This window comes from Lactuca virosa, chromosome 8, assembly GCF_052849685.1.
Source record: "Lactuca virosa cultivar CGN04683 chromosome 8, Lactuca_virosa_CGN04683_v6, whole genome shotgun sequence".
Classification (NCBI taxonomy): domain Eukaryota; kingdom Viridiplantae; phylum Streptophyta; class Magnoliopsida; order Asterales; family Asteraceae; genus Lactuca; species Lactuca virosa.
The window spans coordinates 296256274-296280693 of NC_136433.1; the positions used below are offsets into that span (position 1 = coordinate 296256274).

Here is a 24420-nt window from a genome sequence, read left to right on the forward strand (position 1 = left end):
CTCATTCGTGTACTTTTTCATCGTTTGATATTATTCATTGTGATCTATGGACCTCCCCAATCCCGAGCAAATCAGGCTTCAAATACTATCTTGTGCTTATTGATAAATTTACAAACTATGTTTGGGTTTACCCGTTAAATTTTAAATCTGAAACATTCCCCACCTTTGCCAAATTCCATACTCTTATCAAAACCCAATTCAACAAAACCATCAAAAGTTTTCAGTGTGATTTGCGGGGTGAATTTGATAACACCGATTTTAAAACCTTTGCTCACAACAATGGCCTTAGCTTCCGGTTTTCTTACCCCTAAACTTCCCAACAAAATGGTAAAGCCAAACGCATGATCCGTCAGTTAAATGACATAAGTTGAGCACTATTAATGTAAGCACACCTTACTCCTGGATTTTGGGTTGAAGCCCTTCATACAACCGCTTATCTTCATAACATCCTACCCACTAAACGACTAAACTTTTTCACCCTTACCTTCGCCTTATATCTCTATCACCCAACTTATGACCACCTCCGAGTGTTCGGTTGTGATTGCTACCCAAACCTCTCGGCCACCTCTCCTCATAAAGTTCACCCTCGTTCAATCCAATGCATCTTCCTCGGATACCCCTATAATTTTTGGGGCTATCGCTGTTATGACCCAATCTACGGTAAAGTTCACCTCTCACGCATGTCATCTTTGACGAAAATGTGTTCCCATTCCAACAACTACCCTCTGTGCCTACTCGACCCCCTTTAGAAACCGGTCTCGACCCGTCTCCCATCATCCTAGCTCCTCAGCATACAAAAACCGCAAACACACCCAACCTAATCCCAAACCATGTCCACTTCACTCACGGTCAACCTACCCTTCCCCCTTCTACCACTCAACCGTGCCCACCTCAAACACCATCCAACACACACACACACATCATGACTACATGTTCCAAATCTGGCATACACAAACCAATTACCCGTCTAAATCTTCACGTTACCCAACATACGAACATCTCACCTACCCCCACATCCTATATTAAAGCCCTACTAGATCCAAATTGGCAACATGCCATGAACAATGAATATAAAGCCTTACGGGATAATGATATGTGGGAACTTGTACCACGACCTGTCAACCACCCGATCATTCGTTGCATGTGGTTATTTCGGCATAAGTTTAAAATCGAGAGGTCTCTCGAGCGCTATAAAGCTCGCTTCGTGGTAAACACAAAATCACAAAACGTTGGTGTTAATTGTTACGAGACATTTAGCCCGGTTGTAAAACCGATTACCTTCTGCACCGTTTTATCTCTTGCAATATCCAAAGCATGGCCTATTAAACAACTAGATGTCAAGAACGTGTTTTTACATGGTGATTTAAATGAAATGGTATTTATGCACCAACCTCCGGGATTCATTGACCCCGCATGCCCAAATCATGTGTGTCGCCTAAAACGTTCCTTATACGGTCTCAAGCAGGCTCCGCGTGCGTGGTACACATGCTTCTCCACTTTCATCCTTACCCACGGCTTCAAGAGCAGCATTTGCAACACCTCGTTGTTTGTGTATCGTCACGGGGAAAACACAACTTATTTGCTACTATACGTTGATGACATCATCTTAACCACATCGGATCCTACCGTTCTTTGATCTCTTGTTACCAAGTTATCATATGAGTTTTCCATGACCTATTTGGGATAATTGCATCATTTTCTAGGAATCTCAGTTACTCGGGACAAATCCGGTTTATTTCTTAACCAATCTTAGTTTGCCCGAGACATAATACAACGTGCATCTATGGCTACATACAAACCTGTTTCAACACTGGTGGACACGTCATCTAAGTTCAGCGTGACCGACGGCAACCTCTTACCCGATGACACACTCTATCGCAACCGGTGCGCTACAATATTTAACTTTCACTCGTCCAAACATTTCATACGCAGTACAACGAGTCTGCTTATTCATGCATGCCCCCCGCGAACCTCACTTTAATTCTCTGAAGTGAATCCTTCGCTACCTCCAAGGCACACTTGACTATGGTATTCAGATCACCCTTACCAGTGTGATCTCTCACGAATTACTCCATCGCGGACTCCCCGACTCACGGTGATCCACGTCCGGCTACTATTTTTACTTGGGAGATAATATTCTCTCATGGTCCTCAAAACATTAGAATACTATATCTCGATACAGCGCTGAAGTCGAATACCGAGTCGTTGCAAACACTATAGCCACAGTTAGTTGGCTATGCAATCTGTTGCTCGAGCTACATGTCCCGCTTCGCAAAGCTACCATCGTTTATTGTGATAACGTCTCCGCGGTCTATCTCTCGGATAACCCACTCCAACATCAGCGCACCAAGCACGTCGAGATTGATATTTACTTTGTTCGGGAGAAAGTTCACATTGGTCACATACGAGTTTTACACGTCCCCTCAGAACTTCAATATGCCGACATTTTTACGAAGGGTCTTCCGAAACATTTATTTCAAACTTTTAGATCCAGTTTGAGCGTTCGTCCTTCTACCGTTCGAACTGCGAGGGTATATATATATATATATATATATATATATATATATATATATATATGTCTGGTCTTGTATTAATAGATATGTTCAGGGTGTTCTCTGTAATTATGCATGGTATATATACAAGTCATTGTAATCTATTCCAAATTAATAAGAGAGTCAAGATCAAATAAGAAGGAAATTTTTTGTAGGAAGGTAAGAACTTTTTTTTCTACATATTTTTTTCGCGAACAAACAAAATGAATCATTAGATGATTCATTTGTAAGATGATTCACAAGAAAAAATTCTCAAAAAAACATCTCGATGATTCATTTATACAATGATTTTGTTGTTATTCACTAAAATTGTCATAAAATTGATTTTTTTCTTAATTTACTTAAAAATTAATCAAAAAGATGTTTTTTTGGGAATTTTTTCTTGTGAATCATCTTACAAATGAATCATCTAGTGATTCATTTATTTTGTTCATCAAAAAAATATATAGAAAAAAAACTTCTTACCTTCCTACCAAAAATTTCCTTCTTACCGGATCTATATCCATTAATAAGATACGTAAACATTCACATATATGGCATCTAAGTAAGCAATGATATGATTAAAACGTAAAAACATGATAACAATCTTTTATTAAAGGGTAAATTACACGAATCGTCCCTCATACAGGTGCCAAAATGCACGTTTACTCAATATTTTCAAAAATTAACCTAGATCGTCACTCGTTTGTTTAAAACATGCACGTTTCATCCCACATTCATTTCAATTTGCATGTCGTATCATTTACAAGACATACAATGACTATATTCCCCTTATTGTCTTATTTTTAATTTAATTATAATTGATCTTGTATTTAAAAAAATGTAATTCCAATCCCTCGATAATTATAATTGATTTTTAATTTACTATTTTTTTTTCTCAATAAGCTCCATTTTGTTCCAATACTTCTTTTACGTTTAAGATACCAAAACCCTAGGGACATCATCCTTCATCTGGTTCCTCCTTAAATCTTTACAATACATCAACCTAATCGACTCTATTTGCACCTTGATATAATCGCAATCAACAATCTCAACAATAAACATATTAACATTATTAATTAAACCTTTTATCCTTGTTTTCGTTTTGTTAGGTGGCGGTGAATGGTTTCTGGTGTTAGTCGAATGGTGGTGGTTCAGGAAGTGTTGTCGGTGATAGGCAAAGGTACCGGAGTTTTGAGACGGGATAAGGAAGAGTAAGAAAGGTGAGGGGGAGAGAGAGAGAGAGAGAGAGAGAGAGAGAGAGAGAGAGAGAGAGAGAGATGGAGAGAAGAGGTGGTTTTCGGTGGCGATGGACGGTGGTTTCTAGTGGCGGTGGATGGTGGTTCCCACATGCCTTGAACTCCCGAAACGAGGGAGTTCGGGCTCCACCCTGACCCGCAGAAACATCAGCCCTGAATGCCCTAAGTCTCTCCTCCATGATCTCCATCATACCCTCATTGACCGTCCCAAAGATGACTGGGGTAGCGTCAAGGATGCCCCTCGTAACCTCGGCCGCAATCAACTCACACAGCCTCTCATCAATACCATCAGTAGTGCCGCCTGACCCAGCCCCGGACCCAGATCCCGATCCTGATCCTCCTGCTCCAAATCGTGTCATCACCATGTTGAACTAAAATATCATAAATCAAAATGATCAGGATTTCCATATAAGGGACCTTCCCACACTGTTCCTCCTTGAGGTCGTCAGATCTAGCAGTGCTTTGGGTACAGGTCCTGTGCTTCCAGTAGTACGGGCCCAATACTACCTTCCACACCTACCTATACCTTTCCCCACTGCTCTACCTGATAACTTCAATTCGTCCCACAACCTAACCATATCCCACAATTACCGAGTACATCAGCCTCAGGCTGTCCTAAGACTCACTCTACTCATATCACCCAAACCAATCTTGACAGGTTGCTTTTATGCATGCAAATTATACACAGAAAGGATCAAATAGACTTTCGAATAAGAGATTCTACCCTAAGACCACATCCAAACGAGGAAAAGAAAATAAGGCCAAATCAATCATTCTGAGGCTATAAGCTCCTAACCGTGTACAATTTTAAAAACATACACTTAGCAAATTCCATATAATCAATAAAGCTCAATATCAGTATAGCATGGCTATTCAAATTGGGAAACTACTTACTTGGCTCGGCTGATCACGCGCATCGCACTCTCATCTTTTGGGTTTCTCTTAATTCCTTTTTGGTTACTTTTGAAAACATTTTATCACCTCCTTAGTTTGAGTCCTGACACACCCGAGTATGTGCCCGAATCCCTCAAACCAAGGCTCTGATACCAACTTGTAACGACCCAATTTTACAAAGAAATTTTTTTCATTTTGAGTTAATCAAAACCAATCTCATAAACCATAAAATCCCAAAACATTTGTTTTCAATCAACATTCATTACATCATTGTTTTCCTTTTTAAAACATCAGAGGGTCCCAAACACATCAAAAAGAGATATAAAGTGCACGCCACGTCATCACGCCTTGCCCTTGCCCTTAGGCTCAGAAGTACCTGAAACAAATCAACAACCTGTAAGCGAAATGCTTAGTGAGTTTCCCAGAGCATACCACACACATTCACATACACATATCCTGATAGCTAATAAAGTTATAAACATGCCACAGAAACTATGCAATATGATTCAGCAAGAATGTCATGGGCTACCCCACATGGTCTTTACCTAGGACTGCCATGGGCTACCCCACATGGCCTTACATCCAATGCCATGGACTACCCCATATGGTCTTTACCTAGGAATGTCATGGGCTACCTCACATGGTCTTATATCCAATGCCACGGGCTTCCCCCGGGGTCTTCCATACCAACATAATGTCACATAACATATCAATTCATAAATGAATAACACACACACATAACATGTTCACATGATGGGCCGGCCTTGGTGTCGTAGACCTATAGGTATGGTGAGAAGACTCACCTCCGTCCGATGAATACGAATATTGTCCTCCTAATAATCTGTAACCTCCCGAGCTGAATAATAACAATAATAATATAATCAATGACAAGACCGTGAATAACTAAAGGAAAGGCCCAATTACCCTTTTCTTGCAAATGGTCCCCAAAGTCCAAGTCCAATATCCTTAATGGGCCCCTTGGCCCAATAAGGCCTAACCGATAAGTCCATGGCCCAAACAGATGAAAAGGCCTTTAACTCACAGAATCCCATCAAGCCTAACAACCAAAAGAGGCCCAAAGGCCCAAGGGCCCAAAACAGCTTAGGGCCCAACTGACCTGCGTACGCCCAGCGTACCACCCTGGTACGCGCATCGTAATGAAGGTTTAGGGACTACACGCCGCGTACAGCCAGTTACGCCCAACGTACAACCATTTTAAGCACTTTTTCCATTAAGTGTTTAATGCTCAAATCCTTCACGTCCAAAACCTAGATCTAAGTCTAAAAAGATGTCCTAAGGCATAAAGTTGGCAACTTTATGCCCTTACATGTCTCATACATACCCAACAATTCCATTAAGACCTTTCCAAGGTCTTTTACCCATGCATGAGGTCAAATCTCTCATCAAGCTTCCATTTTTATACTTCTAAATGACTAGGGGACCTCAGATCTGACTTTCATATCAAATGGGGAGGCTTAGCTCAACAAAAGAGGTCCAAAGTTCATCAAAGAGACAAACCACCAAAACCCTAGCTAGATCTAAAGATTAGAAAGGAAAGATGCAAGCTTTTTACCTCCAGAAGCTTTGCAAGATGATTTTGGTGCAAGATCTTGAAGCACCCACTTAATCCAAGCTTGCTTGACCACCCCTTCTTCTTGAAATACACACTAAAAGGCCACAAATGCACTCTTTAAGGCTCAAGAATGATCTCACGAGGTTTCCAGGAGTATATGAACGTTCTAAAGCTGTGGAGGCTCTCTAGGGTTTAGTCCAAGGGACTTAAAGTTGTTTAAATAGGCCTCAAGTCCGGAATTTAGGGTTTTGCGTCCCTGGCGCGTACGCCCCGCGTAACTCAAGGTACGCCCAGCGTACCCTGATTCCTCCGCGACCACTTCCATGCAGTACGCTAAGCGTACACTTAAGTACGCCCAACGTACACTTAAGTACGCCCAGCGTACTTAAGGGACCAATTATGCAAAAATTATCATTTCTTAGGGTTTCAAGACATACCAGAATTTTGGATGTTACAAGTTATTGGTGCGATGCGGATTTTATCTAGAAACCGGTTCACCAAAACCGAACCGCACCGATGGCGTATAAACAATAAATCACTAATTTATATTATATACATATTATTTAAAAGACTAATATCTACTATACGTTGAATTTGACGGTACTTAGGTTTAGCGATTAAACTTTAATAGATATACATGTGAGTATGTATAATGTATGTGAGAATCTATCTTTGATTTCTCATAAGTCATAACATTTATTTAATTTTGTGGCTTTGTGTTTCTGTAACCATATGTGGGCAGTAGGTACAAAAGGAATAGAAAACATGAGTTTGGGGTGAAAATTAATCAACGTACAAAAAATGAAAATCAAACAAGTGTCAAAATATTCAACGGGAACAACCCGAAATTAAATGAACGTCAAAATTTTTGACAGTTCAAAATAAAACCATCCCAGTGAATATAAAAAATCACACCATATGTTTTACTCGGTTTAAAACCAACACCGAACCGATACAAACCGAAACCGCATTTAAAAACCGCAAAACCGAGCCATTAATAAACCGCACCCAACGGTTTTTAAAATGCAAAAACCGCACCATGTGGTTTGCGGTTCAGTTTGACCCTAAAACCGCACCAAACCACACCATGCTCACCCCTAGTATAAACTAAAAAATGACCTATTAATAAAGGGAAGGTAACCTCATGTTCAATCAGACCTTAAATGACATGGCATATGTTATGCCACATTGATCCCACGTGTACACCCCTGTTCCAAAACCTCACCCTCACCTGAACCTAATAAAACCCTCTTTAGATTAGCACAACCTTTTTTCATCTTCTTCGTAGGTGATTTCATTCTAACAGAGAAATAACATATCTTTCTCTCTCTCACAAAATCAAAACAAAATCCTCCCTAAGAAAATCGGTTACCGCCATTTACGTCTCTGGCCTAGAAACCATAACGCACGGTCATCCTTTTTGGCGACCGCCCACTGTTCTTTGAAGACCACCATGCTTTCTCCTCCACTGGAAAAGGAATCAAAGTTTCATCGTGTTTCATTCACCTTCAAATATATTGATGTTTGTGTGTTTCGTTTAGTTACAGGTAAATGTGTGTGTTTATTTTAGTTATAGGTAGGTGTGTATTTTAGTTGCCAGTAGATGTAACACCTGTCCCAGGTATTATTTAATTTATCTAATTTTTAGGTTTTGTGCATGGACTCAGCGAGTTGGGGAGCTCCAACTCGTCGAGTAGAGATCATTATGAGGACGCAGGTTTTAAATCCTACTCGACGAGTCGGAAGGCCCCGACTCGATGAGTAGGGCTGTAAAGAAAAACCCTTATTTTTAGGGGTTTGTACCCTATTTAAAGAACTTATGGCTCATTTTTAGCCTCCTTCATCATTATTACAGTCCAGAAAGAAACCCTAGCCGCATCTTGGTGCTTCATTGAGTGTGTGTGAGCCTTGGAGAGTGGAACTTGTGCTTTTGAGAAGGAAACTTGAAGGTTGAGGAGACTGAAGAGAGGAGAAGGCTTTGGATCCGGCATCTACTTGTTGTTAGCATCCATTTAGAGGTAAAAAGTTGCTAACTTGATCTCTATTTGCTTAGATCTCATTTTATGGAAGAATATGGTCACTTTTGGTGCAAAATGGGGTCATACTTGGATTTGGACTTATCACAAGGATATGGTTCCAGATCTGGACATCTCTAGGTCCTCAATGACATAAAGTTGTTCACTTTATCCAGCTTAGGCCCTTTCCATGCACTAAAACCTTGTAGGAAGCTTAGTTTGGATGTTATAGCCTTGGGAGGCCTTGCATGCACGTAAAATTTGCAACTTTACGTGGTATCTGCACTAGGGGAGGTTGGATCTGAAGTTTGGGACCTTAGATCCCACTGGAAAGGACTGAACACAAAAGGACTGAAGGAACTCGTCGAGTCCATTAGTCAACTTGACGAGTCGGGGTAGGGTTTACCCGTTTTTGAGTTTCCGAATGAGTGTAGCGAAGAATTAGAGTGTTGGTCTGAATGAACTTTTGGTTTTCTGGACATTGGATGAACTCGACGAGTCACTTAGGTGACTCGGCGAGTTGATTCGGGATTCAGTGGAATGGACTCGGGAGGAACTCGACAAGTTGCTGGATGCACTCGGCGAGTTGAGGTCAACATGGACTGTTGACCTTGACTTTGACCAGGGTTAACTTTGAGGATATTTATGGTATTTCAGGATTGTGACAAGTTAATCACATGATGATTATAGGTAGTTGAGTTGGAGCAGTGCGTGGGATTTATCCGATCTTAGCTTGTCAGTTCAACATTCGAGAGGTGAGTCTCCTCACCATACCAATGGGTCTAAGGCACCAAGGCCGGCCTATTTTGTGATATGTGGTACACTAGCTATAGTAGAGATATGTGGTATGATAGTTAGCTATATGCTAATTGGTATGCTAGTAATTATATGATACTTGCAGGGAAGACCATTGGGGGAGCCCATGGCACTTGGATAAGACCATGTAGGGGAGGCCATGGCTTGATAGTTAAAGACCATGGGGGAGCCCATGGTAGTCGAATGAAAGACCATGTGGGGGAGCGCATGGCTTGTCAGTTAAAGACCATGGGGGGAGACCATGACACTTTGGTATAAGACCATGCGGGGGAGCTCATGTCATCCTTATATGTTTGTATGCATGGCTTATGTGATATATGTAGCTTTTATAGCTAATATGATATGTGGATTGTGGATTGTGTGTGGGGTATGCTCTGGGGAACTCACTAAGCATTAGCTTACAGTTTGTGGATTTGTTTCAGGTACATCCGAGCCTAAGGGAAAGGGCAAGGCTTGATGGCATGGCGTGCACTCTCTCTCAGACATTTTTACGGGACACTCTGATGTTTTGAAATAAGATTGTAATTGATATGAATTTTGAAAACAATTGTATTTGGGATTTCATGGTTTGTGGAAAGCAATTTGGTAATTAAAAATGAAAATTTTCTTTTGAAAATTGGGTCGTTACAGTAGATGAATATATCTTCTTCCAATGATCAATTTGGGATTACAATGGTAAACTTATTCTGGAACTTTGATACATAGGAGTTCTTTTTTCCACCGTTTTTCATATACAGAGAGACTGTTAGGAGGTAGAGAGGTGTGTCTGTCAACATTGATCGATGGTGGGGAAAGGCTTACATACCATGAGTTGTTTTACAAGTGCGTTTCGTTTCGTTTCGTTTTGCCAAATCAATTTTGGTTGAATCGTTGTTTTCCATCTTCATTCTAGGTTTGATTTTGATCAAAATCCATTCTCCAAGTTTAATATTATTGAATCACCATTCTCCGTCAACGGGTGTGGAGGGATTTTGTTTTGATTTGCTCTCGATTTCTTCCCCATCTAGGTTTAAAGTCAACAAATTAATTGGTCAGTGTCGAGTGCCTATTTCTACAGGTGTTGATTAACCGGTACGTTATGAACTTCACCTCCAGACATGGTTGAATCACCATGTCTTTTTTTGCAACTAGCGACTCATGTTGATTGGAACTGTAAGGTCAAGCAAAGTGAGGTTGAAGTCTTTGGGAATAGAGAAGACATCAGAGACACTGAGACACCGATCTGAACTAGTCGGCGAGCCAGGTTTCGACCGAGAGTTGCCTCGGAGAAGCCGGTTGGAACAGTGGATTTCTGGACGGAGGAAACGCCACCACATGTCCACTACTAGTGTTATCGATCTTCGATTTGAAGAAGATGGAGATGTGTTTTGAATCCGTGGGGATGATGAAAGTTGCATACCTAAATGCCAACATGGATTATCTTTTATTTTTTTTTTATAAGTTAAAAATAAATCCACATGGAATGTAGGTAACCTGTGAAACCTGGAGTAGATGGAATAAATAGAGTTTAGTATCCTTTTGACATGTAATTTTTTATTTTAATGGCATAAAAGACACAAATAAAAAAATTAAATACCTTTTAAAACCAAACGAAAAAACTTCATTGTGTTTTTATGTCAATAACCCTTTAAGTTTTATGGTTTAAATTAAAATATTATTAGAAATATCTAATTTATTTAAACAAACTATGATATCAATTGAAATGATATTTCAAGAAACATTTGTATTGAAATGATATCTGTAGATGGAAAATTTAATAGAATTAAATGTAAAATTTATGTAATAAAAATAATAGTTTATAAAAATGGTTAATCAAGCGAAATATTTATCGATTGAATAAAGACAAATTGAATAGGATTTGGTAGAAAAATACGCCTCATCCCTATCCCCTTTCAGCCTCAGTTGATATCTATAGCAAAGAATGATGGGCACAAAAAGCAGTACCTAACAATGGCTGTTTCCTTCTCCACCACCACCATCAACGACCTCCCGGACGTCATCCTCTCCAACATAATCGCCGCCGTCTCCGACGTCCGCGCCCGCAACGCCGCTTCTTTAGTCTCTCGGAAATGGCTCCTATTAGACCGATCAACCCGCACCTCCCTCACCCTCCGCGGCAACGCTCGCGACCTCTTTATGCTACCTTCCTGTTTCCGATCCGTTACTCACCTTGACCTCTCCCTCCTTTCTCCATGGGGTCATCCTCTCCTCTCCTCCACCGCCGCCTCTTATCCCGCCCTTTTCGCTCAGCTTCTCCGGCAGTCCTTCCCCAACGTTAAATCACTCATCATCTACTCACGAAACCCCTCCGCTCTTGAGCTTTTAGCTCCTCAATGGCCGTCACTTTCTCAGATCAAGCTTGTCCGTTGGCACCAACGACCACCGCAACTACCTCCCGGCGCCGATATACTTCCGGTTTTCGAGAACTGTAGAGATATCAACTCTCTGGATCTCTCATGTTTCTATTGCTGGACTGACGATATTCCTCCAGCCCTAAAAGCTCACCCTCAAACCGCGGCGAAGCTTACGTTTCTCAATCTTCTTAATCCGTCGTTCACTGAAGGATTCAAAGCTCAAGAAGTTGAAGAAATCTCTAAAGCTTGTCCTAATTTGAAGAAATTTTTAATAGCTTGTATGTTTGATCCTAGATACATTGGATTCGTCGGAGACGAAACACTACTTGCGATCTCAATCAACTGCCCGAAGCTATCACTTCTTCATCTCGCGGATCCTTCAGCTTTGTTAAACGCTAGAGCTGATCCAGACACACAAGGTTTCACTCCAGAAGATGCGAGTATCACAGTTGCCACCTTGATCGAAATGTTCTCCGGACTTCCATTGCTGGAAGAGCTCACCTTCGATATTTCCAATAACATCAGAGACAGTGGCCCTGCTTTCGAGATTTTGAACTCCAAGTGTCCTAAGTTAAGATCTCTAAAGCTCGGAAACTTTCATGGGATTTCAATGCCGATTGAGTCAAAACTAGATGGAATCGCATTGTGTCAACGTATAGAATCATTATCCATTCGAAACGTAGCCGATTTGACAGATATGGGGTTGATCGCAATCGCTAGAGGCTGTTCGAATCTGGTGAAATTCGAGGTTCAAGGATGCAAGAACATTACAGTAAGAGGAATGCGAACTTTCGTCTCGTTGCTGAATCGAACCTTAATCGATGTCAAGATCTCGTGTTGTAAGAATTTAGGCGCAGTTTCATCATTGAAATCGTTAGAACCAATCCAGGATCGTATCCGAAAGCTTCATATCGACTGTGTTACGGAATCCAATATCGATGACGAATTGGGGAATAACAACAGAAAAAAGCGCAAATTCGATTTCGATCTGAATGATTCAAAGTCAAGCGATTCAACGAACGAAACATGGACAAAACTGGAACATCTATCTCTGTGGTTCTCGGTGGGGGAACTTCTGACTCCATTTCTATCATCGGGTCTAGAAGATTGTCCGAATTTAAACGAGATTTACATCAAAGTGGAAGGCGACTGCAGGCATTTCTCCAAACCATCACAACGAGAATTTGGATTACAATCCCTTTGTATGTTCCCAAATTTATCAAAAATGCAATTGGATTGCGGTGAAACAATTGGGTATGCACACACAGCACCATCGGGGCAGATGGATTTGAGTTTATGGGAACGGTTTTATTTGTATGGGATCGGGGCAGTGAATCTGGAGGAGCTTGACTACTGGCCACCACAAGATCGGGATGTTAACCAGAGGAGTTTGTCTTTGCCGGCTGCTGGGTTGCTTCAAGAATGTGTTATGTTGCGGAAATTGTTTATTCATGGAACAGCTCATGAGCATTTTTTGATGTTTCTTTTGAGGATTCAGAGTTTGAGAGACGTGCAGTTGAGGGAGGATTATTATCCTGCGCCTGAGAATGATATGAGTACGGAGATGAGGGCGGATTCGTGTAGTCGGTTTGAGGATGCGTTGAATAGGAGACGAATTGAGGACTGAAAATGTTATAATAATTATGATTGATTACTGATTAGATAGAATAAGGTGTAACCAAGATATTATCTGGAATAAAAGTTGTTATAACTATTACTATAAAAGATTTTGTAAGTTTAATTTATTGGTTGAATGATTAGTTCCAAATATATGTTGAAAAGGTTTGTAAAGTAGAAGTAAAATTTGGGAGAATAACAAAACAGATGTTAGCAAGTCAAGTGAGTCTTGAAAGAGAGTTGTATGATTGAGAAAGGAAAGGCAGGAATAGTTTTGTTCCAAATAACTGGATTTATACAGAAGTCAAAAGTAGTGGAGCCGATAATATTTGGTAAAACCTCTCTACTAGTAGTATGTCTTTGTTGTTTAAGTTTGATATATGATATGAAATGATATGATGGTTCTCTCAACAGAGGGCATATTCGCAGTCTAGCAAACGGACCAAAATGTCCTCGCAGCTTGGTCGCTCGGCTGGTTCTGCCCAGCAATCTGCAAAAATCAACTAAAATAAGCTTCCCTGTGCTTATGAAACGGTGTAAATTACGTAAGTATCGTTTTATTGACTCAACCACTTAAACCATTTTCTGTAGTGTTTAAAATTTAAATCATTATACACTATTTTTTATTAAAGCATTTTCCCTGGTTAATACAATTTGTAAAAACAACTTACAGAAAATCGGAAGATATTATTCTGATAAACATAAAAAACAATAGCAATTTGTTGGCTAAATTAATAAAATGGTGAAAGTACAAGTGCTTTTCTGTGTTTTTAGATGATTAATGAATGTTAAAGTCGGAGGAAATAAAAGAAGAAAAAGATACCAGCAATGAGCTTGCCAAGTGGACCTTCAGGGATCTCCAACCGTGAGCCTTCATTGGCAACAGAATACACAACCTAAAAAAACATCAAAAGAAGAGAAGAGGAGGGCATTCACGTCTTTTGCACAACATCAGAAAAAGTAATAATGAGGGAGGGGCTTGGGCTTGGGCTTGGGCTTACCCTCTCAGGTGGCAAACCTTCCCATGGCCTATTGAGAGTGCATAACTCCCACATGATGACTCCGAGGCTAAAAATGTCACATTTTTCAGTGAAAGGTTCGTTTCGGATTAGTTCTGGAGCCATCCATTCAGGGGTGCCTGCTGACGTGGAATCTTTGACGGGTGATTCTGTCATCATTCTTGAAAGCCCAAAATCACATATCTTTACTGTCCAATGCTTGTTCACCAGACAATTTGCACTTTTTATGTCGCGGTGAGCTATTTTCATTCGGTGAATGCACATCAACCCTCTTATCACATGCAAAACACCAATTACAATAACACCAACTCCACATTATGTAATTATAATTAATTAATATTAATATTTTATTTACAAAGAAAAAAAAATAATGTTTTATTGTAGATTCCATTACACTAACCTGCATATATCACGAAGCATTTTAAGTCTTCTTCGCCAGCTGAGTTTCTTCTTCTGACCGCTTAAATGGATCAAGTAATACAAGGATCCCATCTCCATATATTCCGTCACCATTGATAAGCGTGGAGGCCTTGTGCACGCACCAAGAAACAATATAACTGACCAAATCAAAACACAAACCATTTTTTTACTCCAATAACTTTAATTACTTAAAGACAAAAAAAAAATGTCAACTTGGTGTTTAAACAAACTCTACATACACGCTAATTAAACAAAAACACTTGTACCTTCTTCATTCAGGCTTTTCTAGTAGTTTTAGAGTCAGAATGCAACAATATTTTGGGATTTTATAACAAAAAAAAAAAAAAAAAAAAGATGCAAAAGGAGAACAAAGACATACCATTTGGATGCCGAAGGCGACTGTTAAAAAACAAAAGGAAGGAAATGAAGGAGTTAGAAGCATATAAATAAATAAATCTTTAACTGTTAGCCTCTGTAGGGCTATTACATAGATGAGGAGAAGGAGGGCATTCTCATCTTTTGCACAGACAAGAGAACAAGAGAAATTGTCCCACCCTGTTCCATATTATTATAGGGTGAGAGTGGGACAAAAACTGCAGATTGTGTCACATTGACATCAAACATCAAACATGAGCTACTAACAGGATAGATAAAGTACCTGAGGATGGAAATCTCATTGCAGAAATCTTCCATGTTCTCAGCTGTAAGATCCTGTTCAAGAAAAACTTTTATTGCTACTTCTGTTCCATTCCAAATGCCACGAAAAACTTCCCCAAAGAATCCTGGATAACAGAGATCAAGAACAGCAATTACAATAACATTCTTATTTATCACTTGATAATAGTTTTGCAGGTTTCCATATTATGTAGGGTTAAGGTCATGAAATGTCAACCAACTGTTCCATTTTTTACCATCGAAAATTTAAAATCACTCAACTTCTAACTGTATGGCCTGGATTAATAAAATTTCTAATTTTGTTACAATCAAGTAACCCAGTAAACATTTGACCTGATGTGGCAGCCACGTGGTGTAAATAGAAAGAGAAGCTAAAAGTAACACATGAAGAACTACACAATAATTTAGGAACAAGAGAGGGGAATAGACACAAGTTGACTAAAATAAAACTAGGAACATAAGTTGCATAGATTGCATCAAAGATGAGAAGCAAAGAGATTTAGTCAAGAATTATAGGAATTATATGCAAAAAGTTTATGAAGGAATCAATAGAAACTTATTGACTATTTTAATGATACTATTTAAATGTTCATTGATGTGAATAGATTATGATTCAAATTAGAATATATATATATATATATATATATATATATATATATATATATATAGAGAGAGAGAGAGAGAGAGAGAATTGCATTATAAAGTATTATATGTTGAATTGAAAAATATAATAGATATCTAATACATAGAAACTTTTAAGGTTCTTATACATGAACTCATAATCACAATAAATAATTAGAAAATGTACTTCTAAACATTATATTTTTCTCTTCATCTTAACCATGAAATGTTTGGAAAAGAATAGATCAATGCTTGTATTTTTATTTTAATCTCGAAAATAGTAGTTTTCACATTAACTTTTCATGTTTTATGTAATTACAAATGTAAAGTGACTTATAGTCAATGCTTGTACATAATTTAATAAGGAGAGATCAATGCTTGTACATAAATTAGAATACCATAAATATCGTACGACAAATAAGCAACCAAAACAAAGGAACAAGAAAATCCCAAATAAGATCATTATAGAAACTAGACATTTTGTAGCTATATTTTAAAAATAAGTCATTAAAGTTTTTAATTGTTTTGAAGCAGGTGTTACTAAAGATTAACAAAGAAAAAGTAGGCTAAATTGTAATTTCCATTCTATTCCATGAATGAATGAAAAAAAAAATCATCACCCAAGGAATGAAAATCTACAAATGGAAGGAATGACATTTCTTGAGGAATGACAAAAAAAATTATCTTTCATTGTTATACTCTATTCCATTCCTATGCTAATTACTACATACCAAATGCTACCTTACTCATATATAGCTGATTCAGTGGCATGGAGTAAAGTCAACTTATTGTGATAGTGGGATATTTTGGGAATAATTATATCTATACATAAAAAAGGGTACATACCAATTCCAACTCTGGTGCCAACAGTAAGTTCTGAGAAATCAATGTTCCATTCTTGATAAGGCAGAAGAGGCTTATTTTGGAACATGGGTGAATCCAGAATTTTGTTCCATGTTGAGACTGTTTCATCACCATCTGGAATACCAGGTCTTCCGGAAGCTGGATGCCTGAATTCATGAGGTGATGTAGGTAATGACATTGCCTTTTGAGAAGCCTCACGCTCCCTCTCCCTTTCAAGACTATATAAAGATCTTCCATCATTCTCATCAGTCTCCTAAACCATCACAACACATTTATTAACAACATTACAGACTCATCAAACCTTTTCACATCTTACAACACAACAGATTAATACAAAACAGTAACACTTACATCTTTCTTAAGTTCTGGATTCTGCAACCGAGTGTCCACCTGTTCTCTCATTAGTCGATTTTGTTTTAATGTTTCATTCATTGCGCGTACAGCCCTGAATGTTAATACAAGTAAAAAGAACACCATGTTATGTTGCCTTCCAAGAAAAAAAAAAAGTTATGCTTTCTAACTTCTTTTTATGTATCTTCAATCGTTATGCAAAAGAAAACTATCACAATTCATAAACAAAATCACAGAGCTAGTAGGAAATCTCTCTTAAATCATGCAACTAGAATAGGGTTATGCAAAAGTAGAATGCTGTAATAGGTAGAAACAAAAGTAGGATGCTAAGTATGTTGCTGTATAGGTAGATCAATGATAGTTAGCAAAAATTAACCTTTCTAAGTGTTTTCTGTACTAATATACTTGATAAAGATCATTGAATACTTCAACTTATCAAGGAAACTACCTAAATGAACTAAACTAACTAAAACATAAAAGTTAAAAATTAGAAAATATCAACCTTACGATGTCATCGCCAATTTCTGGAGTAATACTAATGCTTCTTCTTCGGTTTCTACGATGTTCAGACGTTGATGTGCCTTCTGATCTGTAGATACACAGATTTAATACACTGTGAATACTTTTCTTTATTGATGTATGATACTCTAGAGTGAAATTTTGTAAGTGTCACAAAAGATACTTCATGAAAACAAAGTATATTGCATAAATAATTACATATACAACTGCTAAAACAACGATACTGTAAACTTACAGAACAATGAACAAATGCTTGAAGGTCTTTATTGTATATTATCAAGTGTTTTTAGATGGCATATTTTGATTTGTTTTAGGCTATATTACAAGTTTTCGTCCCTGTGCTTTCTCAAAACTTATGGATACAGTCCAATATTTTGATTTTTTGGTCACTCTCAGTCCCTGAGTTATAGGCCGTCTAAAAAAAGACGTTAACTCCATGTAAATGACTACTCTACCCTTGTCTCTAACTCGACCTCTTAAAATTCAATCCTTCTTTTGACTTCTTTAATCTTGAGTAAAGGAACTACGTTGCCCTTGTCTCTAGCTCTCGATCTCTCTTTTGTGCAAAAGACTTAAATGCCCTCATCCTCATTATCAGAGAACCGTAAAAAGTTTGTCAAGTCCAGCCCAGTCCCGTGTAACAAATGCAGACTTGGAAATTTCTAGAAATATACTTACTAAAATTCAAGGGCAATAGTCTTTAAGGACATCTAGTGTGTTACACACGTAAGTCTCAACATGCTATAAAGGTAGTCAAAGACTTTTTGATATTAGCAAACATAAAAACATATAAAGATGTGCCTGTCTCATAAGTTTATAAAATGCACAAGGAAGAAATATAAGTTGTATTGTATGAATGAACCTTGATGGACCAACATCACCAGGATACTCTCTAAATGATCTTCTATCACCACCAAGCATGGATCGGCCACGTGCTCTCAAGGAAGGATGCTCTGGACTGCAATATCCAATACAGATATAAAAATCAAGTAATAGAGTATCAAATTATTATGGAAGCATAGACATTAATAAACAAGTTAATATGAAGGAAAACATGAATTTATTGATATTACTCAGGCATGAAAATCATTTATCATACCACTATTTTTGATGCTTCATGTTTTTTACAGAAAGACTATATATAGACTCTGAGGTTGACATATGTTTTAGACCTCTTACCCATAAGTATCATATAGTCTTTGTCTTTTGTTTAATCATTAAATAAAGGGCTACATGCAAGAAATAGTATCATACTTCCATTTATTTGTTTAATCATAAGTATCATATAGTCCTTGTCTTTTGTGCAATCAATAAATAAAGGGCTAAACGCAAGAAATAGTACCATACTTCCATTTATTTGTTTACTACAGCATTATGCTTCCATTTCTTTCTATTCTCAATATTTTTTTCTTAGTAAGACAGTGCACTTTGAAAATTGTACTCAAATATAGCATTGCACTTTTAAAAAATTTACTTATTAGGATTTAGGATACACTAACAGGAAGAAATGAAAGTAGGATGATATAGTAAAATAAAAATATAAAAGTAGGTTGCTATTTCTTGCATTTAACCCATAAATGTAACAGCTTCTGAAAAATATTGACAAGGTTATACTCTATTTTGTTGAGAATGCTATCTTTTTTCAAAAGGTTGTCTATAATCACATGAATAAAACCATATAGCATGAGACATGAGGATCACCTTGAACTTGCAGTCCTTGGTTCATTTATCACCTTCCTCCGGCTTCTTCGCCAAAATGAAGCAGCAATATCTGGTTCACTATGGGATATACTGATGTATAGGGAAAAATGTAAGAGCTATTAATTACAAAGCTAGTTTTATAGGTAATTAATAAATTTCATTTGCAGTTTCATAAAACAAACAAAAATAGAATCCACAGTCAAAGAAAACTTATTAACATTAGGACAAACTCAAAGTGTACCTCCATTTCCCATCAATGGAGGATGCAGAACGCATCATTTTATTCCTCAATGAAGGTCCAGGAACATTCAAAGATAAATCCAATCTCCTCTGGTAATGAAGATTGTCATCTTTCTCAGAACTGCAGTAATGAATAAATAAATAAATACTCTGGTACTTCATTTCAGAATTCAGAAAAATAGAATATGTATGTGTATGGGAATAAAAGGACATAACCTCTCATTGTCTATCCTCTCTGAAAACCCATATAAAGGGCTGTTTGGTTCTAGTGGTGAATCACATGAGTCATTTTCTGCAGAATCACTTTCTCCAGCTGCAGATATATGGGTCATGAATATTGCCTTGGTTGACCGGGGTATGAGTTGACCGGGAAATCGCATTAGGTCAACAAGTAGTTCTACAGAATTCAGAACAACTACTACAGACATATGCTTATATGAATCTACACACTCACCAACTCCTTCATTAGGTATTCCCTATAAATCAAACATAAAGTTAATTTCTGGAAAATCAAACTAGATAACATAATAAAAGACTAAATTACAAATATTGTCCCTGTGGTTTATGCGTTTTTTGGATAAGGTCCAATAGTTTGAGTTTTTAACTTTTTTGTCCAGGAAACATAGTTTCATCACGTGAATGTGTCAATTGTGTTGCACACGAGGGTAAATATGTCTTTTTCCTATTCTCTCTGTTTAACGCCTCTTGATTGGTCAGCGGAAAGTTCTTGGAATTGGGGAGATAAAATGATAAATAATTACAAAGATTTACCGCTTAAGAGGTGCAAAAGAGACAAAAAAAAAAAAAAAAGGAAAAAGACTTATTTACCCTCGTGTGCAATGCACATGACACACACACACTAACTGCAGGTTGTCAATGGAGTAAAACTCAACGAAAAAGTTGAAAATATAACACTATTAGACCATATCCAAAAAGAAAGATAAAGATAAACTACAGGGACATTTTTGTAATTTAGTCTGTGAGGGTATAGATGTGTAGCAAATTGTGGTACTTACCACTACCAGTCTACTTTCAAAACCTACAGTATCAGCAAGAACTTTAAAGAGTATTGCTCGAGGACGACATGAACCATTTTTTATATGCCCCAGCAAGTGGACCCCACGACTGCCAGGGACATTAGAAGTATCCTCAAGTGTAGCTTTAATTGGGCTGTCAAACTGTGGTCTCTTATAGAAATCTGACACCTGCACACAAAATAATGAAAATCATTTATTTGTTGGTTTCAAATCTTCCTATTACAATTTACAACATTGTACTTCCAAAAACATTTCTTATAAAAGCACTGTACCTTGAAAAATATACCTGATTATAGCATTAGACTTTTAATTCTTTTGAGGAAATTGTAGTTTAAAAAATCCACCCAATTATATGGGAGAGAAATGCTTTGTATATGTATGATATTGGTATAATTACATGGATTTTTCAAATACAGTGTTGTAATACTAAAAAAAGGAAGTAAGATTCTATAGTAAACAAATCAATGGACTTATGTTGCTATTTCTTGTATTTAACCTATATGCAAAAATATGGTCTTGACTCTTGAATACTGAAGCATATTAATTAGTTTCATAATCTTTGATAAAATACAACCTACAAGCCCTTTCTCCTGTGGTCAATCCATAGTGTTTCCCTTATAAGTATAGAGGTGATACAATATTGTAGGCATTAAAGATATTACAATAATTTTCATACAAAACAATTCAATTAACAAACAGAAGAGTGAAAACAATTTAATCAATAGAAGGTGGAAGATAAAGCGAATTCCAGAACTCACCAATCCAGCAATCTTTTTGATAATGGCTGCAGGATTTGAGTTCAGACCTTTCACTAGTGTGGAAATTAGTTGCTTTAGCATGGAAAGCTTCTTGTCTTTTTGGGAATCAACAAGTATGATATCAGCTTTCACACCCTCAAGTTCTAAATCATGGAGCTCCTCCAAGGTGGGAATATCATCAAAAAGATCCTTGAGCCTCTTATCCTGTACATATTAAAAATCAATTAATGAAATACAACATCATCTAGAAAGATGACTTTAACCCTTTAAGACATATGTCTGCTGTAAACTAATTTCACTTGTTCACCAAAAGGGGCAGATGACTAAACAGATGTGAAAAAGAACACCAAAGTTTGTTATGCAAAATGCCTCATTTCCATGTGCTTTTTTTCAATATGATCTCAACTCCTTTATAATGAGCATAGCATACATGCTTCAGCTTTAAGGTAACAGATCCAAGAAACTTATGAAGCTGTAATCTTCACCTACTAGAGCATGTTAACCAAATTAAACATCTACATGAATCAACAAAGTGTAAGTACTTACATGAATGATTGAGTAGAAACCATTTGGAATAGGTTCAGAAAGCACTCCAGTGCGCCAAAGGATTTGTGATGCTGATTGAGATTGAGATAGAAACCTATCATATGTACTGCTGCTCATAGATCTTCTATGAGTTAGAGTTTCTTTTTTTGAGTCCAATGAAGCAGATTCAAATTTATCAATTAACTCTGAAGACCACCATGCATTACTAGAAGCCCCTTGCTCTGAGGTCCCTAATTCATCACGTGCCTCTTCCATGTTCATCAATAGATGATACAAATTAACAACACATCCCTGTTTATCCCCTACAAGACCTTTTTTGCACCATGTTTGAATATAAGACCGTTTATTAGAACAAATTCTTCATTTACGCCCCATAGTTTAACACCATATGACCTGCAATAGACAATAATGGGGTTAACCTTGCATCGATTTCACTAAGTTGAATGATCAAAGTTGGTAACAAAAATAGCTGTATTATGGAAATATGGAATCCAATCAACAGCTGCTGACAGTAGTATGATGAAGAAAGTACAGTGAACAATTTGCAATAATAACTAATACTTTGCTGCTTTAAGTAAGATAATTTCTTAATAGATCTGGAGCAAACATGGTAAAATACTAAGATGCAAAAGAATATTCACAATTGACAGAAACAAGATACAGTCTGCAGAAAAAACAGCTGTTCTACACAATATTGCAGAGCATGGGTTGTAAGGATAGAAACATAGAAAAGAGTGAGAGATGATGAACTTTCTTCTTGCATTTTACAAATTCCAGGTTCAAATCCTCACTCAGAAGTACACCCTTGTATGTGATCAACATAAAGCACCATGACTTTTAAGTCATAAACATACAACACATGGGTAGATGAAGTTACCCATTCTATTACCTTAGATATCACATTCTCTTCACCATCTTATCAACAAAAAAAGTAGACATCTAAAATGAAAAAGGGCGTAGCAGACTGGAGCTCTAGTTGAAACTAGTAACTCCAAAACAGATAGAATATCAGCCCAGGGCACTAAGGGGTTTCTCGCCAGATAATCACTACAGATTCTGCTATCTATTATAGCATCATCGCCATTGCACAAGACGATTACAGGGCTAGCCACATTCCATAATTGGACATTTTATTTTTAACCATTAAATATGATGAAATCTTCACAAGGCACGAGCATTTCTTACAAACTCCAAGCACATTAAAATCATCAAAAATAGAGAATTCATAACACAATTAGATCATTCAATACCCAGATTACTAATCAGAAATTTCACCGCCAACTATGGACATCATAACATAAAATTACAGATTAAATGTAACCCTCGAAATGCAAATTTGATCATTCAACTTGAATTCAATTTGCAGAAATCTAGCAGCGACAAATCTCATAGATAAACTTCAAGAAATACTCAAGACTCACCTAAACCCTCCCGAATCCTAAATTGAAGCCAGATGCCGACACAAGTGAACTAACCACCACTTGGATCCGAGTACTTCACGGCTGATAACAAATTGAATCTCTATATCCAACCAAGAAGAGTCTCATTTATTCCTAAAAATGAGATTTCAATCCACCAGTAACGGAGAGAGAATCAAACTGCACAACGATTTGTGTGCGCGTGATGAACGTCTCGTGACAATGATGAGAGAGAAAACGTAGAGATTCAAACGATGAGGAAATATCAGAGAGAGAGAGAGAGAGAGAGAGGCGGGGGATGGATTCAATATTTATTTTATTTTTCGCTAATAAAATGTTTATTGAGTGATTTAATTTATTCTTTCCAATTAGATTATATTTATTCTGTTTATTGCAACGAAATTATATAAGTATATTAATACCCATGCTATTTATGAACAATGCTTGGCACGACCGTCTCGTTACACGGAACCAACAACGATCCATCGGATAACCCCCGAGTTCATCGGTTTCTTCGTTGCCCCTCTGTTTCTCCACTCATATTCGCATGTACTTTGCACGTAACCACGTAGGTACTCCGTCTCATATGACGTTATCGTTGCAACTAGTTTTCCCATCCTTCTGTTATTAAAGGGATTGTAGGAAGCAAGCTTGTCTCGGTAACCAATTATGAGTACCGAGTTGTATTGGATTTTCTTGGGTGTCCAAATTCAACTTTAACCTAATTTTGTTCTTTCGCCAATAGCTAACCTATTGATGTTAGTCTAATTGTTTATGCTTGATTTTTACTGGTCGTTTGTTGGTTTATTGATGAATCTAGGGCCAGGGATATCCGTCTCAACTTCACCCTTACTTAGTCCGACCATATGTGTATTGGTGCCTAAACCAATAAACAACATCAACCCTAATAGGTTATGTTACATGCATTTTTTTTAACGATCCCAACATGTAAACTCTTTTCCACCATTCTTGTATGCTATGTAGCTCCCTAAAATCACTTTCATTTGGAAAATTCTCTTCAAAATTAACAAAATAAATAAATACCTCATCATCGGATGTGTTGATAGGAACGTTGAGATCTGAATACCGTTGTCGCAGTGTAAGAGAACATAATCATGGTGAAGGGATGTCATTGTCTTTACATCTCTCAACGAACTTGTAGAAAGTCATCCTACGTGACTTTCAGAAGATT

The 24420-nt window shown here is 37.6% G+C and overlaps 2 protein-coding genes and 1 long non-coding RNA gene across 3 annotated transcripts; 2 read left to right on the top strand and 1 right to left on the bottom strand.

Annotated features, from left to right (window-relative positions):
- The first annotated feature begins 10959 nt into the window (after positions 1 to 10959).
- Positions 10960 to 13167, top strand: MAX2 (RNI-like superfamily protein). Its single transcript, XM_079067666.1, has one exon. The coding sequence runs from the start codon at positions 11039 to 11041 to the stop codon at positions 13067 to 13069; it is 2031 nt and encodes a 676-aa protein (XP_078923792.1). The 5' UTR covers positions 10960 to 11038; the 3' UTR covers positions 13070 to 13167.
- Positions 13168 to 13282: 115 nt separating this feature from the next.
- LOC145132764 (uncharacterized) lies at positions 13283 to 23517 on the bottom strand. Its single transcript, XM_079067665.1, has 17 exons — positions 23232 to 23517; positions 21811 to 22203; positions 21265 to 21468; positions 20486 to 20674; positions 19686 to 19945; positions 19471 to 19590; positions 19230 to 19319; positions 18391 to 18486; positions 17512 to 17598; positions 17010 to 17103; positions 16641 to 16911; positions 15157 to 15280; positions 14878 to 14897; positions 14479 to 14635; positions 14061 to 14349; positions 13883 to 13955; positions 13283 to 13549 (listed from the first exon to the last, which is right to left on the bottom strand). The coding sequence occupies exons 2-17, from the start codon at positions 22069 to 22071 to the stop codon at positions 13467 to 13469; spliced, it is 2418 nt and encodes an 805-aa protein (XP_078923791.1). The 5' UTR covers positions 22072 to 22203; positions 23232 to 23517; the 3' UTR covers positions 13283 to 13466.
- LOC145132766 (uncharacterized) lies at positions 13532 to 14365 on the top strand. Its single transcript, XR_013718234.1, has 2 exons — positions 13532 to 13604; positions 13834 to 14365. It is a non-coding gene; the product is annotated as an uncharacterized LOC145132766 (long non-coding RNA).
- Positions 23518 to 24420: the final 903 nt, after the last annotated feature.

Excerpts from the sequence above, each read along its gene's own strand:
- MAX2 (XM_079067666.1), top strand. The coding sequence starts at position 11,039 with ATGGCTGTTTCCTTCTCCACCACCACCATCAACGACCTCCCGGACGTC.
- LOC145132764 (XM_079067665.1), bottom strand. The coding sequence starts at position 22,071 with ATGAACATGGAAGAGGCACGTGATGAATTAGGGACCTCAGAGCAAGGG. Across the intron at positions 18,487-19,229 it reads CCAAGGACTGCAAGTTCAAG|TCCAGAGCATCCTTCCTTGA; the intron begins GTGATCCTCATG and ends TGGATATTGCAG. Across the intron at positions 14,350-14,478 it reads ATGCTTCGTGATATATGCAG|AGGGTTGATGTGCATTCACC; the intron begins GTTAGTGTAATG and ends GCATGTGATAAG.